This window comes from Pseudorca crassidens, chromosome 2 (genome assembly GCF_039906515.1).
Source record: "Pseudorca crassidens isolate mPseCra1 chromosome 2, mPseCra1.hap1, whole genome shotgun sequence".
In the NCBI taxonomy this organism is placed as follows: domain Eukaryota; kingdom Metazoa; phylum Chordata; class Mammalia; order Artiodactyla; family Delphinidae; genus Pseudorca; species Pseudorca crassidens.
Genome location: NC_090297.1, coordinates 41,972,609 through 41,991,047, shown reverse-complemented (window position 1 = coordinate 41,991,047; position 18,439 = coordinate 41,972,609). Strand labels below are relative to the sequence as shown.

At 41.2% G+C, this 18,439-nt stretch overlaps 1 protein-coding gene and 1 pseudogene across 1 annotated transcript in view; one reads left to right on the top strand and one right to left on the bottom strand.

Annotated features, from left to right (window-relative positions):
• The window catches only part of FAF1 (Fas associated factor 1), a 493,406-nt gene that overhangs the window by 83,096 nt on the left and 391,871 nt on the right, over window positions 1–18,439 (top strand). The window contains exon 2 of the mRNA XM_067726079.1: window positions 17,818–17,886. Coding sequence (XP_067582180.1) covers window positions 17,818–17,886 — 69 coding nt within the window. The remainder of the gene's footprint in view (window positions 1–17,817; window positions 17,887–18,439) is intronic.
• On the bottom strand, window positions 16,675–17,739 carry LOC137212448 (proline-rich protein 3 pseudogene; annotated as a pseudogene).

The following is an 18,439-nucleotide window of genomic DNA, read 5'->3' as shown; positions in this document are numbered from 1 at the left end:
CGATTTTGAGCTTATTTTTGTGTATGGTGTTAGGGAGTGATCTAATCTCATACTTTTACATGTACCTGTCCAGTTTTCCCAGCACCACTTATTGAAGAGGCTGTCCTTTCTCCACTGTGCGTTCCTGCCTCCTTTATCAAAGATAAGATGACCATATGTGTGTGGGTTTATCTTTGGGGTTTCTATCCTGTTCCATTGATCTATCCTTCTGTTTTTGTGCCAGTACCATACTGTCTTGATTACTGTAGCTTTGTAGTATAGTCTGAATTCAGGGAGCCTGATTCCTCCAGCTCCGTTTTTCGTTCTCAAGATTGCTTTGGCTCTTTGGGGTCTTTTGTGTTACCATACAAATTGTGAAATTTTTTGTTCTAGTTCTGTGAAAAATACCAGTGGTAGTTTGATGGGGATTGCATTGAATCTGTAGATTGCTTTTGGTAGTAGAGTCATTTTCACAGTGTTGATTCTTCCAATCCAGGAACATGGTATATCTCTCCATCTATTTGTATCATCTTCAGTTTCTTTCATCACTGTCTTATAATTTTCTGCATACAGGTCCTTTGTCTCCTTAGGTAGGTTTATTCCTAGATATTTTATTCTTTTTGTTGCAATGATAAATGGGAGTGTTTTCTTGATTTCACTTTCATATTTTTCATCATGAGTGTATAGGAATGCAAGAGATTTCTGTGCATTAATTTTGTATCCTGCTACTTTACCAAATTCATTGATTAGCTCTAGTAGTTTTCTGGTAGCATCTTTAGGATTCTCTATGTATAGTATCATGTCATCTGCACACGGTGACAGCTTTACTTCTTCCTTTCCAATTTGGATTCCTTGTATTTCCTTTCCTTCTCTGATTGCTGTGGCTAAAACTTCCAAAACTATGTTGAATAAGAGTGGTGAGAGTGGGCAACCTTGTCTTGTTCCTGATCTTAGTGGAAATGCTTTCAGTTTTTCACCATTGAGAACGATGTTGGCTGTGGGTTTGTCATATATGGCCTTTATTATGTTGAGAAAAGTTCCCTCTATGCCTACTTTCTGCAGGGTTTTTATCATAAATGGGTGTTGAATTTTGTCAAAACCTTTCTCTGCATCTATTGAAATGACCATATGGTTTTTCTCCTTCAATTTGTTAATATGGTTTATCACATTGATTGATTTGCGTATATTGAAGAATCCTTGTATTCCTGGAATAAACCCCACTTGATCATGGTGTATGATCCTTTTAATGTGCTGTTGGATTCTGTTTGTTAGTATTTTGTTGAGGATTTTTGCATCTATGTTCATCAGTGATATTGGCCTGTAGTTTTCTTTGTGACATCCTTGTCTGGTTTTGGTATCAAGGTGATGGTGGCCTTGTAGAATGAGTTTGGGAGTGTTCCTCCCTCAGCTATATTTTGAAGAGTTTGAGAAGGATAGGTGTTAGCTCTTTTGTAAATGTTTGATAGAATTCGCCTGTGAAGCCATCTGGTCCCGGGCTTTTGTGTTTTGGAAGATTTTTAATCACAGTTTCAATTCCAGTGCTTGTGATTGGTCTGTTTATATTTTCTATTTCTTCCTGATTCAGTTTTGGCAGATTGTACATTTGTAAGAATTTGTCCATTTCTTCCAGGTTGTCCATTTTATTGGCATAGAGTTGCTTGTAGTAATCTCTCATGATCTTTTGTATTTCTCCAGTGTCAGTTGTTACCTCTCCTTTTTCATTTCTAATTCTATTGATTTTCATTTCTAATTCTATTGATTTGAGTCTTCTCCCTTTTTTTCTTGATGAGTCTGGCTAATGGTTTATTAATTTTGTTTATCTTCTCTAAGAACCAGCTTTTAGTTTTATTGATCCTTGCTATCGTTTCCTTCATTTCTTTTACATTTATTTCTAATCTGATATTTATGATTTCTTTCCTTCTGGTAACTTTGGGCTTTTTTTTTTTTTTTTTTTTTTTTGCGGTACGCGGGCGTCTCACTGTTGTGGCCTCTCCCTCTGCGGAGCACAGGCTCTGGATGCGCAGACCCAGTGGCCATGGGTCATGGGCTCAGCCACTCCGCGGCATGCCTTATCTTCCTGGACCGGGACACGAACCCGTGTCCCCTGCATTGGCAGGTGGACTCTCAACCACTGCGCCACCAGGGAAGCCCATGGGCTTGTTTTGTTCTTCTTTCTCTAATTGCTTTAGGTGCAAGGTTAGGTTGTTTATTCGAGATGTTTCCTGTTTCTTAAGGTAGGATTGTATTGCTATAAACTTCCCTCTTAGAACTGCTTTTGCTGCATCCCATAGGGTTTGGGTCGTCGTGTCTCCATTGTCATTTGTTTCTAGGTGTTTTTAAATTTCCTCTTTGATTTCTTCAGTGATCACTTCGTTATTAAGTAGTGTATTGTATGGCCTCCATGTGTTTGTATTTTTTACAGATCTTTTCCTGTAATATGTAATCTCATAGCGTCGTGGTCGGAAAAGATACTTGATACAATTTCAATTTTCTTAAATTTACCAAGGCTTGAGTTGTGACCCAAGATATGATCTATCCTGGAGAATGTTCCATGAGCACTTGAGAAAAATGTGTATTCTGTTATTTTTGGATGGAACGTCCTATAAATATCAGTTAAGTCTATCTTGTTTAATGTATCATGTAAAGCTTGTGTTTCCTTATTTATTTTCATTTTGGATGATCTGTCCATTGGCGAAAATAGGGTGTTAAAGTCCCCTACTATGAATGTGTTACTGTCGATTTCCCCTTTTATGACTTAGTATTTGCCTTATGTATTGAGGTGCTCCTATGTTGGGTTCATAAATATTTACAATTGTTATATCTTCTTCTTGGATCGATCCCTTGATCATTATGTAGTGTCCTTCATTGTCTCTTCTAATAGTCTTTACTTTAAAGTCTATTTTGTCTGATATGAGAATTGCTACTCCAGCTTTCTTCTGGTTTCCATTTGCATGGAATATCTTTTTCCATCCCCTTACTTTCAGTCTGTATGTGTCTCTAGGTCTGAAGTGGTTCTCTTGTAGACAGCATATATATGGGTCTTGTTTTTGTATCCATTCAGCCAATGTGTGTCCATTGGTGGGAGCATTTAGTCCATTTACATTTAAGGTAATTATCGATATGTATGATTCTTTTCCCATTTTCTTAATTGTTTTGGGTTCGTTATTGTAGGTCTTTTCATCCTCTTGTGTTTCTTGCCTAGAGAAGTTCCTTTAGCATTTGTTGTAGAGCTGGTTTGGTGGTGCTGAACTCCCTCAGCTTTTACTTGTCTGTAAAGGTTTTAATTTCTCCATCAAATCTGAATGAGATCCTTGCTGCGTAGAGTAATGTTGGTTGTAGGTTTTTCTCCTTCATCACTTTAAATATGTCCTGCCAGTCCCTCCTGGCTTGCACAGTTTCTCCTGAAAGATCAGCTGTTAACTTTATGGGGATTCCCTTGTTTGTTATTTGTTGTTTTTCCCTTGCTGCTTTTAATATGTTTTCTTTGTATTTAATTTTTGACAGTTTGATTAATATGTGTCTTGGTGTATTTCTCCTTGGATTTATCCTGTATGGGACTCTCTGTGCTTCTTGGGCTTGATTAACTACTTCCTTTCCCATATTAGGGAAGTTTTCCATTATAATCTCTTCAAATATTTTCTCAGTCCCTTTCTTTTTCTCTTCTTCTTCTGGAACCCCTATAATTCGAATGTTGGTGTGCTTAATGTTGTCCTAGAGGTCTCTGAGACTGCCTTCAGTTCTTTTCATTCTTTTTTCTTTATTCTGCTCTGCAGTAGTTATTTCCACTATTTTATCTTCCAGGTCACTTATCCGTTCTTCTGCCTTAGTTATTCTCCTATTGATCCCATCTAGAGTATTTTTTAATTTCATTTATTGTGTTGTTCATCGTTGCTTGTTTCATCTTTAGTTCTCCTAGGTCCTTGTTAAATGTTTCTTGCATTTTGTCTATTCTATTTCCAAGATTTTGGATCATCTCTACTATCATTATTCTGAATTCTCTTTCAGGTAGACTGCCTATTTACTCTTCATTTGTTAGGCCAGGTGGGTTTTTATCTTGCCCCTTCATCTGCTGTGTGTTTTTCTGTCTTCTCATTTTGCTTATCTTACTGTGTATGGGGTCTTCTTTTTGCAGGCTGCAGGTTCTCAGTTCCCGTTGGTTTTGGTGTCTGTCCCCAGTGGCTAAAGTTGGTTCAGTGGGTTGTGTAGGCTTCCTGGTGCACGGGAGTAGTGCCTGTGTTCTGGTGGATGAGGCTGGATTTTGTCTTTCTGGTGGGCAGGCCCACATCTGGTGGTGTGTTTTGGGGTGTCTGTGTACTTATTATGATTTTTGGCAGCCTCTCTGCTAATGGGTGGGGTTGTGTTCCTGTCTTGCTAGTTGTTTGGCATAGGGTGTCCAGCACTGTAGCTTGCTGGTCGTTGAGTAAAGCTGGGTGTTGGTGTTGAGATGGAGATCTCTGGGAGATTTTCGCCGTTTGATATTACATGGAGCTGGGAGGTCTCTTGTGGACCAATGTCCTGAAGTTGGCTCTCCCACGTCAGAGGCACAGCACTGACTCCTGGCTGCAGCACCAAGAGCCTTTCATCCACACCGCTCAGAATAAAAGGGAGAAAAAGTAGAAGGAAGGAAGGGAGGGACGGAGGGAGGGAGGGAGGGAGGAAGGAAGGAAAGGAAGACAGAAGGGAGGGAGGGAGGGAGGAAGGAAGGAGGGAAGGAAGGAAAGAAAGAAAGAAGATAAAATAAAATAAAGTAAGATAAAATAAAATAAAGTTATTAAAATAAAAAATAATTATTAAGAATAAATAATTTTTTTTAAAAGGGAAAAAAAAGCCAACAAGAAAACGGATGGATAGAACCCTAGGACAAATGGTGGAAGCAAAGCTATACAGAGAAAATCTCACACAGAAGCATACACATACACACTCACAAAAAGAGGAAAAGGGGAAAAAATAATAAATCTTGCTCTCAAAGTCCACCTCCTCAGTTTGGGATGATGTGTTGTCTATTCATGTATTCCACAGATGCAGGGTACATCAAATTGACTGTGGAGCTTTAATCCGCTGCTTCTGATGCTGCTGGGAGAGATATCCCTTTTTCTTCTTTGTTCTCACAGCTCCTGGGGCTCAGCTTTGGATTTGGCCCCGCCTCTCCGTGTAGGTCTCCGGAGGGCGTCTGTTCTTCGCTCAGACAGGATGGGGTTAAAGGAGCAGCTGCTTCGGGGACTCTGGCTCACTCAGGCCTCGGGGGAGGGAGGGGTACGGAGTGCGGGGCGAGCCTGCGGAGGCAGACGCCGGCGTGATGTTGCAGCAACCTGAGGCGCGCCGTGCCTTCTCCCGGGGAAGTTGTCCCTGGATCCCAGGACCCTGGCAGTGGAGGGCTGCACAGCCTTCCTGGAAGTGGGGTGTGGATAGTGACCTGTGCTCGCACACAGACTTCTTGGTGGTGGCAGCAGCAGCCTTAGCGTCTCATGCCCGTCTCTGGGGTTCACGCTGTTAGCCGCGGCTCCTGCCCGTCTCTGGAGCTCCTTTAAGAGGTCCTCTTAATCCCCTCTCCTCAGGCACCAGGAGACAAAGAGGGAAGAAAAATTCTATTGTCTCTTTGGCAGGTCCAGACTTTTCCCCCCGGACTCCCTCCCGGCTAGCCGTGGTGCACTAACCCCCGGCAGGCTGTGTTCACCCCAACACCCCCTGTCCTCTCCCTTTGCTCCGATCGAAGCCCGAGCCTCAGCTCCCAGCCCCGCCAACCCCGGTGGGTGAGCAGACAAGCCTCTGGGTCTGGTGAGTGCCGTTCGGCACCGATTCTCTGTGCGGGAATCTCTCCGCTTTGCCCCCCCATCCCTGTTGCTGTGCTCTCCTCCACGGCTCCGAAGCTTTCCCCTTTCAACACCCGCAGTCTCCTCCCGCGAAGAGGCTTCCTAGTGTGTGGAAACCTTTCGTCCTTCACAGCTCGCTCCCACTGGTTCAGGTCACGTCCCTATCCTTTTGTCTCTGTTTATTCTTTTTTCTTTTGCCCTACCCAGGCACGTGGGGACTTTCTTGCCGTTTGGGAGGTCTGAGGTCTTCTGCCAGCGTTCAGTAGGTGTTCTGTAGGAGTTGTTCCACGTGTAGATGTATTTCTGATGTATCTGTGGGGAGGAAGGTGATCTCCGCGTCTTACTCTTCCGCCATCTTCCCCTCCTATCTGTTAATCCATTTTGAGTTAATTGTTGTATATGGTGTGAGGTAGGCGTCCAACTTCATTATTTTGCATGTGGATATCCAGTTGTCTCAGCAGCATTTGTTGAATAGACTGTTCTTTCCTTATTGAATTGTTTTGGCACAGTTTTGAACAGTCAGTTGTCCGTAGATGTATGGGTTTACTTAATGGACTTTCAATTCTATTATATGTCTTAATATCTGTTGTACATTGTTTTTACACTGTTTGGATTACTGTAGCTTTGTAGTATGTTTTGAAATCAGGAAGGGTGAGTCTTTCAACTTTTTTTTCTTTTAATTAATTAATTTTATTTTGGGCTGCATTGGGTCTTCTTTGCTGAACACGGGTTTTCTCTAGTTGCAGTGAGTGGGGGCTACTCTTCATTGCAGTGTGTGGGCTTCTCATTGCAGGGGCTTCTGTTGTTGCGAAGCACAGGCTCTAGGCACGTGGACTTCAGTAGTTGTGGTGCATGGGCTTTGTTGCTCCGCGGCATGTGAGATCTTCCTGGAACAGGGCTTGAACCCTTGTCCCCTGCATTGGAAGGCAGATTCTTAACCAGTGTGCCACCAGGGAAGCCCTCCGTATTTCAACTTTGATATTTTTTTCAAAGATTGTTTTCACTATTATGGATCCCTTGCAGTTCTATATGAATTTGAGGGTCAGCTTTTTCCATTTCTACAAAAAACGCTGTTGGAATTTTGATAGGGATTGCATTGAATCTGTAGATTACTTTGGGTAGTATTGTTCTCTCTCTCTTTTTTAAAAATTTATTTATTTATTTATGGCTGTGTTTGATCTTTGTTGCTGCATGTGGGCTTTCTTTAGTTGCAGCAAGCGGGGGCGACTCTTTGTTGTGGTGCATGGGCTACTCATTGCAGTGGCTTCTCTTGTTGCGTAGCATAGAGTCTAGGCACACGGGCTTCAGTAGTTGTGGCACGCGGGCTCAGTTGTTGTGGCTTGCGGGCTCTAGAGCGCAGGCTCAGTAGTTGTGGCGCACGGGTTTAGTTGCTCCGCGGCATGTGGTATCTTCCCAGACCACAGATCAAACCTGTGTCCCCTGCATTGGCAGGTGGATTCTTAATCACTGCATCACCAGGGAAGTCCGTGTTCTCTTAATGGTAGTAAGTCTTAGAATCTGTGAACATTTGATGTCTTTTCACTTATTTAGTTCTTTTAAAATTTCTGTCAGCCACGTTTTGAAGTTTTCACTGTACAAATCTTTCACTTCCTTGGTTAAACTTATTCCTTGATATTTTATTCTTTTGTACCATATCATAAACAGAATTATTTTCTTTCTTTCTTTCTTTATTTTTGGCTGTGTTGGGTCTTCGTTGCTGCATGCGGGCTTTCTCTAGTTGTGTGGAGCAGGAGCTACTCTTCGTTGCAGTGTGTGGGCATCTCATTGTGGTGGCTTCTCTTGTTGCAGAGCATGGGCTCTAGGCATGTGGGCTTCAGTACTTGTGGCTTGCAGGCTAGAGTGCAGGCTCAGTAGTTGTGGAGCACGGGCTTAGTTGCTTCATGGCATGTGGGATCTTCCCGGACCAGGGCTCAAAACTGTCTTCCCTGCATTGGTAGGCGGATTCTGAACCACTGCACCACCAGGGAACCCCCAGAATTATTTTCTTAACATCCTTTTCAGATTGTTCTTTGCTAGTATATAGAAATATTACTGAGTTTTGATCTTTTATCCTGCAACTTTGCTGAATTTATTATTATTTCTCATAGTTTTTGTTTTTTTTTTGTGTGTGTGTGTGTGTGAATTCCTTAGGATTTTGTATAAGATCGTGTCATCTGGGAATAGGGATATTTTACTTCTATTCCAGTTTCTATGTTTTTAATTTCCTTTTTCTTGCCTAATTGATCTGGCTAGAATTTCCAATATAATGTTGCATAAAAGTGGCAAAAGTGGGCATTCTTATCTTGTTCCTGATCATACGGTAAATAAAGGCTTTTATTCTTTCATGATTGAGTATGATGTTCTGGGTTTTTCATAAATGTGTTTTATCATGTTAAAGAAGTTCCCTTTTATTCATAGTTAAGTGTTTTCATCATAAAAGGTTTTTTTTTTTTTTTTGCGGTAAGCGGGCCTCTCACTGTTGTGGCCTCTCCCGTTGCGGAGCACAGGCTCCGGACGCGCAGGCTCAGCTGCCATGGCTCACGGGCCTAGCCGCTCTGTGGCATATGGGATCTTCCCGGACCGGGGCATGAACCCATGTCCCCTGCATCTGCAGGCAGAATCTTAACCACTGCGCCACCAGGGAAACCCAAAAAGGTTGTTTTTTATGTGTTGTATCTTTCTTCCCTGCTCAGTTCCTTCATTTCCTCCATTTGTGTTTGACTTTTTTGTGTTGTACTGATTTGATTCCTTTCTCATTTCTTTTTATGTATATTTTTTGGGTTTTTTTAGTGGTTGCTCTACGAATTACAAGTAACCCCTTCTATTTATAACAATCTAATTTGAATTAATACCAACTTCAAGAGTATACAACTATGCTCCTCTCTTTTTTCCTTTATGTTGTAATCACATCTTGCATCTTTATACATTATATGCCCATTAACATCATTTTGTAATTACTATTTTATGCATTTTTCTGTTAAATCATACAGAAAAAAGGAGGAGTTACAAACCGAAAGCACAATAATACTGGCTTTTATTGGATGGGCCAAAAGTTTCGTTCGTTTTTGTTCTGTAAGATGGCTCTAGTAGCACTTAGTTGGCTTAATTTCATTTGAAACAATTTTGTTAGATTGTATGTGACAGCTGTCATATCAGCGTGCATTTAAAAAAAGACTTCAAAATTGGTGAATTTTTGTGTAGCTATTTTAATATTGAAGATGGAGGGAAAAAAGCAACATTTTCGGCATATTATGCTTTATTATTTCAGGAAAGGTAAAAACGCAACTGAAATGCACAAAAAGATTTATGCAGTATATGGAGAAGGTGCTGCAACTGATTGAATATGTAAAAAGTGGTTTGTGAAGTTACATGATGGAGATTTCTTGCTGGATGATGCTCCATGGTTGGGTAGACTAGTTGAAGTTGATAACAGTCAAATGAAAACAATAATTGAGAACAATCAACGTTATATATACCATGCAGGACATAGCCAACATACTCAAAATATCCAAGTCAAATGCTGAAAATCATTTGCACCAGCTTGGTTGTGTGAATCACTTTGATGTTTGGGTTCCACATAAGTTAAGTGAAAAAATCTTTCTTGACCATATTTGTGCATGGGATCCTCTACTGAAACGTAATGAAAGTGTTCCGTTTTTATAACAAATTGTGACAGGCGATGAAAAGTGGGTACTGTACAATAATGTGGAATGGAACAGATCATGGGGCAAGCAAAATGAACCACTGCCAACCACATCAAAAGCTGGTCTTCATCCAAAGAATGTGATGCTGTGAATATGGTGGGATTGGAATGGAGTCCTCTATTATGAGCTGCTTCTGGAAAACCAAACGATTAATTCCAACAAGTACTACTCCCAATTAGACCAACTGAAAGTGGCACTCTATTAAAAGCATCCAGTATTAGTCAACAAAAAACACCTAATCTTCCAATGAGATAATGCAAGACTGCATGTTTCTTTGATGACCAGGCAAAAACTGTAACAGCTTGGCTGGGAAGTTCTGATTCATCCGCCATATTCACAAGACATTGCACCTTCGGATTTCCATTTATTTCGGTCTTTCCAAAATTCTCTTAATGCAAAAAATTTCAATCCCCTGGAAGACTGTAAAAGTACCTGGAATGGTTCTTTGCTCAGAAAGATAAAAAGTTTTGGGAAGATCAAATTATGGAGTTACCTGAAAAATGGCAGAAGGTAGTGGAACAAAAGGATGAATATGTTGTTCAATAAAGTTCTTGGTGAAAATGTGTCTTTTATTTTTACTTAAAAAACCAAAGGCACTTTTCGGCCCACCCAGTATATTTACCTGTGTACTTACATTTACCAGTGTTATTTATTTCTTTGTATAGCTTCCAGTGACTGTCTAGTATCTTTTCATTTCTTATTTAGCACTTCTTGTAGCATAGGTCTAGTAGTGACAGACTACTTCAGCTTTTGTTTATCTAGGAGTGTCTTTATTTCTCCTTCAGTTTTTTTTTTTGTTGTTCACAGTTTTTGTTTTTCATTTAAAGTATGTTATCCCACTGCCTTATGACCTTTATAGTTTCTTATGAGAAATTAGCTTTTAATCTTATTGAGGATTCCTTGTACATGAACTACTTTTCTTTTGCTATTTTCAAGATTCTCTTTGGCTTTTGATAGCTTATCATAATGTGTTTTGGTATGGGTGTCTTTGTATTTATCCTTCTTGGAACCTATTGAACTTCTTGAATATGTAGTTTCTTGTCTTTTATCAAATTTGGGAAGTTTTCAGCTATTATTTCTTAAAATATTTTTTCTGCTCCTTCTTTTCCTTCTGAGACTCCCTGTTATGCATATGTTGGTACACTTGGTGGGGTCCCATATATCTCTTAGGCTCTGTTCATTTTCCTTCATGCTTCTGAGACTGGATAATTTTAGTTGACCTCTCCTCAAGTGCTCTTATCTTTCTTCTGCCTGCCTAAAGTTGCTCTTAAATCCTGTAGCTAATTTTTCATTTCAGCTGTTGTACTATTCAGTTCTAGATTTTTTCTGTTTTGTAAAATCTTTATCTCTTTATTGATATTCTCTATTTGTTGACATGTCATCCTTCTGGTTTTCATTAGTTATTTTTCCATGGTTTCTTTGAGCTCTTTGAGCATATTTAAGATAGTGATTGAAAGTCTTTGTCTAGTAAGTCTGTTGTCTGTTCTTCCATCACTGACAATTTCTACTAATTTCTCCTTTGAATGGACCATACTTTTTGTTTCCCTGAATGCCTCACAATTTGGTTTTGAAAAATGGACATTTAAAATATTGCAGTGTGATAACTCTGGAAATCAGATTCTTCTCCATTACTCATGGTTTGTTTTTGGTTCTCTCTACGGGTTTTTATTTTCTGTTTGTTTAGTGACTTTTCTAAACTATATTTGTAAATTTTTTTCATCATGAGTGGTTTCTGTCTTAATCTGCTCTGGCTACCATAACAAAATACCAAAGAACATAAATCTATTTGTTCACAGTTCTGAAGGCTGGAAGTCTGAGATCAGGGTGCAAGCATGGTTGGATTCTGGTGAGAACTCTCTTCCTGACTTGCAGATGGCCACTTATCTCTTTGTTTTCACATGGCATTGAGAAAGAGATGAGAGAGCAAGAGCAGCCTCTCTTTGTCTCTTTTTATAAGGGCCACTAATCCCATCCTGAGGGCTCCTCTGAGTCCAAGTTCACTCTGCTCGCCACATGACAGGCCAGTAAATTGGGAGACGAGGTGTTGAGACAAGGAATAGCGACTTTATTCGGAAACCCGGCAGACTGAGGAGGTGGCAGAATAATGTCTCAAAATAACCATCTTATTGGGGTCTAGATGCCAGTTTCTTTTATAGAAGAAGGAGAGAGGGAGAGGACGCGAGGAAGTAAAGTAAAAAGGCCATTTATCTTGCAGAATAGGAGGGGATGTGTTAATTTCTTCTTTTCTGCAGCTGTTCACAGGTGGGCAGGGTCAGATTGTCTCCCTTTGAGCTGAACAAAGGCACTTTAGTTTAACATTCAGGCAGAGGCGCAGGGTTCCCTGAGGCAGGCCATCATGTATGATCATAATAAAAAAATCAATGAAAAGCAAAGGTTAAAGTCAAAGAAACAGATACAACTTGGAGTCAAAATTGGCTCTTTGCTGTTACACGCCTTTATGACCTCATCTAAACCTAATTACCTCCCAAAGGCTCATCTCAATGTATCATCACGCTGGGCCTTAGGGCTTCAACATATAAATTTGAGGGGGGTGGGGGAACATAAACATTTAGTATGTAACAGTGTCTGAAATCTCTTTTTCTTTAGTTGTGGTCTGCTAGTGTTGCGAGAGAGATTTCCTGAACGCGTAGAGTAAAAAAGAAAACAAGAAGAAAGAAAAAGAAAGGAAGGAAGAAAATCCTTTCATAGCCCTTGTAGACTGGCTCTGTGTTGGGGCACTCTAACACTCAGCTAGGCTGTTTAAAACTCTATGTTAGCCTTCACTTCCTGCTTTTGCTGAGCGTAGAGATGAGCCAGTAGTTTTCTCTGAGTAAGTGTCCTGCCTTGGACATATGCATGCCCTTCTGAATTGCCCAAATGTTTTCCAGTGCCCTAATTTCCCAAAGAAACTCACTTTGCAGCTTTTCCTCCAGGTTTTGGACATTTCTGTTGTTTGACTCAACTGTAATATTTTGTCCCAGGTGGCAGTGGAGTTTTCATTTGCCTTAAAGTGTTTTTCTTTTAAGTTTATTTATTTTTGGCTGCTTTGGGTCTTTGTTGCTGTGTGTGGGCTTTCTCTAGTTGTGGTGAGTGGGGGCTACTCTTCATCGTGGTGCATGGGCTTCTCATTGCAGTGGTTTCTTTTGTTGCGGAGCACGGGCTCTAGGCACACGGACTTCAGTAGTTGCAGCATACGGGCTCAGTAGTTGTGGCATGTGTGTTCAGTAGTTGTGGCACGCAGGCCCTAGAGTGCACAGGCTAGGGTAGTTGCAGCACGTGGGCTCAGTAGTTGAGGCACGCGGGCTGTAGGGCGCTCAGGCTCCAGTAGATGCGGCGTGTGGGCTCAGTGGTTGTGGTTTCCGGGCTCTGTAGCCCATGCTCAGTAGTTGTGGTGCATGGGCTTAGTTGCTCTGTGGCATGTGGCATCTTCTCAGACCAGGGATGGAACCTATGTCCCCTGCATTGGCAGGCAGATTCTTAACCATTGTGCCAACAGGGAAGCCCCAGCCTTAAAGTATTTTTGAAGAATTGCCCCCTGCTAGCTACTTTGCTGTCTTAAGTGAGATCCAAGTCGATGAAACAAAGGAGAGTGCCTTCAGTCAGTCCTTCAGGTAGCCTGATAGGTCACAAGAGACAAACATTCTTTGAGAACAAAGTCTTCTTGGCTCCCTCTAGAACCAGGGTCCAGGGTCCAACCATTGGAATGAAGGCTAGTGCATTCAAGACTGCTCTTGAGCCAAGAGTGAGGAAGGGGAAATAAAAATGCCTCAGGGTTTTCATACTGTTTTTACAATAAGTCACCTTTTTCTTGTTTCAGCATTTGCTTGGTTGACCTATAGCTTTGGCTGTTTTCCAGAGTTTTGGCAAATTTGATTCTGACAGTTTTTGACAGTTTTGACAGTTTTCTCAATTTTTTCATGTTTCTATGGAGGGATGGGCTCTTGGAACTATGTCCTCCACTGTGTTTTGGTTTTTTTTGAAGACAAATGGTGATGTCATTGAAGGAGGTGTACTTTTGCTTGTGCTTTCTGATAATTGCTGCTGTTAGGCTTGCTCTGCAGTCCCTGTAGTTTTTCTTTCTGCTTCCTTCTGTGTAACTTCTGCCCTTACCTTAACTGTTCTCAGTAGCTTTTATTAGTACTTTCAAGCCTTTGGTTTATCCTTGTCTTTTCATGTAGCTTAAGATGAAGATTGCATTTTTAAATGTCTTACTTGGTTGCCTTTTGTTGCTTTTTTATGTTATTCAGGGTTCAAACTGTTCCTTTACCCTGCAAAATTCCCTCTTGGTGTTTGTAGTCAACCCCTATTCCCACCTGATAACCCTAGTAATCATTAATATGTCTCCTGTTCTTTTAACTTTGTCTTTCTAGAATGTCATATAAATGGAATCATACAGTGTGTAGCCTTTTGAGTCTCGCTTTTACTTAGCATTTGAGGTTTATCCACATTGTTTTGTGTTGTTAGTAATTTGTTCATTTTTGTCTCTGAGTAGTTTTCTATTGTATGAATGTACAGTTGAAGGCCATTTGGGGTGTGGTCTGTTTTCAGCCATTATAAATAAAGCTGTTAAAAACATTCATGTATAATTTTCATGTGAACATAAGTTTTTATTTCTTTTAGATAAGTACCTAGGAGTGGGATTACTGTGTCATAACTTTCTAAGAAACTGCTAATCTGTTAGCACTGTTTTCAGAGTGGCTATATCATTTTGCTTCCTCCCCAACAGTATATGAGAGTTCCAGTTTTTCTGCATCCTTACCATCACTTGATATTGTTTGTATTTTGGGCTTTTGTCACTCTAACATATGGAAATGGTATCTCTCTGTTTGTTTTGCATTTCCCTAATGACTAATGATGTTGAGTGTTTTTTCATGTCCTTATTCTCATATGTATATCGTCTTTGGTCAAGTTTCTGTTAAAATCTTTTGCTACTTACAATTTATCTAAACTGAGTTTTGAGAATTTAAAATTCTTATATTCTGGTTATTAGTCCTCTGTTACATGTGTTTTGCAGATATTTTCTCCCAAGCGTGTGGCTTGCCTTTTCATTCTCTTAACAGTGTCTTTCGAAGAGCAGTAGTTCTTTTTTTTAAAAGCTTCTCTTTATTAATTCTTTTTTGGCCTCACCACGCAGCTTGTGGGATCCTAGTTTCCTGACCAGGGATCGAACCTGGGCCCTTGGCAGTGAAAGTGCGGAGTCCTAACCACTGGACTGCCAGGAAATTTCTGAGTAGTAGTTCTTTTTTTTTCGGTATCTTTTTTTTTTCAGTACGCGGGCCTCTCACTGTTGTGGCCTCTCCCGTTGCGGAGCACAGGCTCCGGACGCGCAGGCCCAGTGGCCATGGCTCACGGGCCTAGCCGCTCCGCGGCATGTGGGATCTTCCCGGACTGGGGCATGAACCCGTGTCCTCTTCATCGGCAGGCAGACTCTCAACCACTGCGCACCAGGGAAACCCTGAGTAGTAGTTCTTAATAAAGTCCACTTTATCCATTTTTTGGATTGTACTTTTGCTGTTGAATCTAAATGTCACAAAGATTTCCTTCTATGTTTTTTTCTAGAATGGAATTAGAAATTGAATGTCATATATGTAATTAAAAATTTTTTAGTATCCACATTAAGACGTGTAAAATGTAAAAGAAACAGGTGAAATTAATTTAAACATTTATGTTGTATTTAAGCTAATATATTTTAAATGATCGTTTCAACATTTATTCACTAGAAAAATTATTGAGATACTTTACATTTTTATTTTTGTACTAAGGCCTACACTGGTATGTATTTAATGCAACACACGTTAACTCAGTTGAGCCACATTTCAAGGGCTCATTAGCCATATCTGTCTAGTAGCTACCATATCTGACAGCACAGATCTAGAGGCTTTGTAGTTTGGGGTTTTACTTTAGGTTATTTATTTATTTATTTAGGTATGTATGTATTTATTTTCCACTGCGTTTGTAACTAATATAAAAAAATTTAAGAAAATAATTCATTCTCATTTCTCCAATGGCTCTCATCCCTCCCTCTTGCCCGCACAGCTCCTGACCTATTTCCTCAGGGCCAGTTCAAATATGAACCTGTTCACTGCCATTTTCATAGAAAACAACCAGTGCCAGGGATGTAGGAGAAGAAGGTTGGAAGTGGGCAAGAGTACTGCCCAGGTTCTATCCAAAGGTAGGCCAAGTGGAGATTCACAGAGTTCAAACAAAAGGGCTGGTGGCCTCACGGTGATGTAGTCTAAGTAAAACGGGCTGGAGACGAGATAGGGTAGGCCCATCAGAGGCTTTAGAGGACATCTCTTGGGCCTGTGTCAAACCCAGAGAAACTGACACTAGAAGAAGAATGGGGAGGGCCAGGGAGGCAGTCTTGTGGAAAGTTTCATAATTCTCCCATGTTGGGAGGTGGGGAAAGTCTAGAGGGTACCAGTGGCCTCACTCAATTTGGCAGAAGAATGTACTCAACTGTTGGAAGTCACAAAAATGCTGTGGACACTGAAAAAGGCTACGAGGGGACGTACAGTTTCACAAAGTGCACTGACCACAGACCATAGCAGTGGTGATCATGCTATTGACACACAAATTACAAAACCCCAAAACAGGAAGTGTAGCCTTTTAGGGAGTAACTCTGTACCAGTCATTTAAATTGACCCCAGGTCAGACAACCTGATGAGTTTCACAGAGCAGGTGACAACATTGGGGGTAGGGGTTGTGACATATAATGGACTGAAAGCAAGCAGCTAGAAGAAGGGAATGGTAGGAAACTGCTCTACGGCTCTCAGGAATCAAGGGCAACACTGGGGGCTCGGTGGACAGATGAACAAGAAACAGCACTAAAGAGGTTTCCTGTTCAGCCGTCCATTGGCGAGGGGGAAGAGGATCCAGGAGGCAGTTGAATGGAGCAAAGATGGGGTCCTGAAGATGAGGCTCTGGAGGCTGGATCAGAAGAAAGAGTGCACACCGTGCACCAGTGATGAACACAACTTTGGACCCCACATGGGGGAGGTGGCCATGGGGATAGGTGTCACTGACTGAGGGTGGTAGTTGGAACAGCCCCACAGTAGACATCACAGGGCCACAGGGAAGTATATTGCCACTAGGTCACAGCAGCCTCCTTCAAGCCTGGATGGGAAGGCACAGTCTCACAGAGGAGGTCCATGGACTCTGCGTGGTAGAAGGCACAGAGCTCAGTCCTCATATGGACAGTGGACCTTTTTGGCAAAATGCCGGCAGACAGGGTGGTTGAATCTGACTTCCATAACCTGGGGTCCATCCTTGGATGGGCAGGTATAATTTTTTTTTTTTTTGCGGTATGCGGGCCTCTCACCGTCGCGGCCTTTCCCACTTTGGAGCACAGGCTCCGGACGCGCAGGCCCAGCGACCATGGCCCACGGGCCCAACCGCTCTGCGGCATTTGGGATCCTCCCGAACCGGGGCACGAAACCATGTCCCCTGCATCGGCAGGCGGACTCCCAACCACTGTGCCACCTGGGAAGCGCTGGGCAGGTATTCTTGATAAGAGACCAGCTCTTGAGGCTTTGAGGATTTCTCCGCTCTTTGTGTAAGCCTCCCTGGAGGGATCTCCATGGCCTGGTCCAGGAAAAGGAAGTTTAGCATTAGCCCCTCCACCAACTATGACCATATGAGCCAGATTTGGAGCTCAGCCCTCCCCAAATTCGGCCTCTGCTCCAGGGAGGAGGTGGGAGACTCAGCAGTGGTGGAATCATTGGTCCCCTTGACCCTGGAGGACCTCTGTGAAGAGCTGATTTGGGGTCACCAGGGTTTCCATTGGTCATGATGGGAGGGCCCAGGAGGCTGGGTGGTCTGATGGGACTTTCATCCCTCTCCAGTGTCTTCCTGTTCTGGCAGTGGGGGCTGCTGCTGACTCTGCTTCTTGCACTTCAGCATTGTGGTTGTGGCAATGGCTGCAGCGGGGTTTTCGTCTGTTATTATTTTGAGTTAATTTTTGTATAAAGTACAAAGTACGGATTGAAGTTCATTTTTAACACATGGCTGTCCATCAGAAGCTCTTAATAAAGTTGTTCTGGGCAGTTAGAGATATAGAGATCATCCTGGGCTCCAGAGCTCAGCATTTAAACATATTATATTACTTTATTGTCTTTTATTTCAGTGTAATGTAAATTTACATTGTAATTAACAATTTTCAAACCGTCTGTGTAAAATGCTTTGAAGTTTTAGGCATTTAGTGTATTGGCTTTATTCATATACCTATTCAAACTTAAATTACACATTATGCTGTTTATTTTTTTTAACACTAATTAACCTCTCCACTCCCAAAATCCTATCTAAAATTCTTACTTTGTTTTTAGGCTTGTACTGGCATTGAAAACATTGATGAAGCTATTACGTTGCTAGAACAAAATAATTGGGACTTAGTGGTAAGTACTTTCTTTTTTCAGCTTTATTGAGATGTGCTTGACATATAAGATTGTGTAAGTTTAAGGTGTACATCGTGATGATTTGATATACATATGTATTGCAAACTGATAGCCACAGAAAGGTTAGTTAGCACATTCATCACCTCACGTAGTTCTTTTTTTTTTTTTTTGGTGGGAACTTTTAAGATTACTCTTTTAGCAACTTTCAAGTATACAATGAGGTATTGTTTAACTATAGTTACTATGCTGTACATTGGATCCGCAGAACTTATTCATCTTATTACTGGAAGTTTGTACCTTTTGACCACCTTTACTCATTCTCCACCCACACCTGCCAGCTACCAGTTTACTCTGGTAAACTTATGATTCTTACGATTTGGTTTTCCTTTTAGATTACACATATAAGTCAGATCATGCAGTATTTGTCTTTCGCTGTCTGACTTATTTCAAGTACTTTTTTCTTTATATGACAAGTAATGAAATTCTATGTATTCTTGAATGTCTTTAACATTCCTTATAGGTAGTTCAGTATACCATACATAGTCCGTCTATA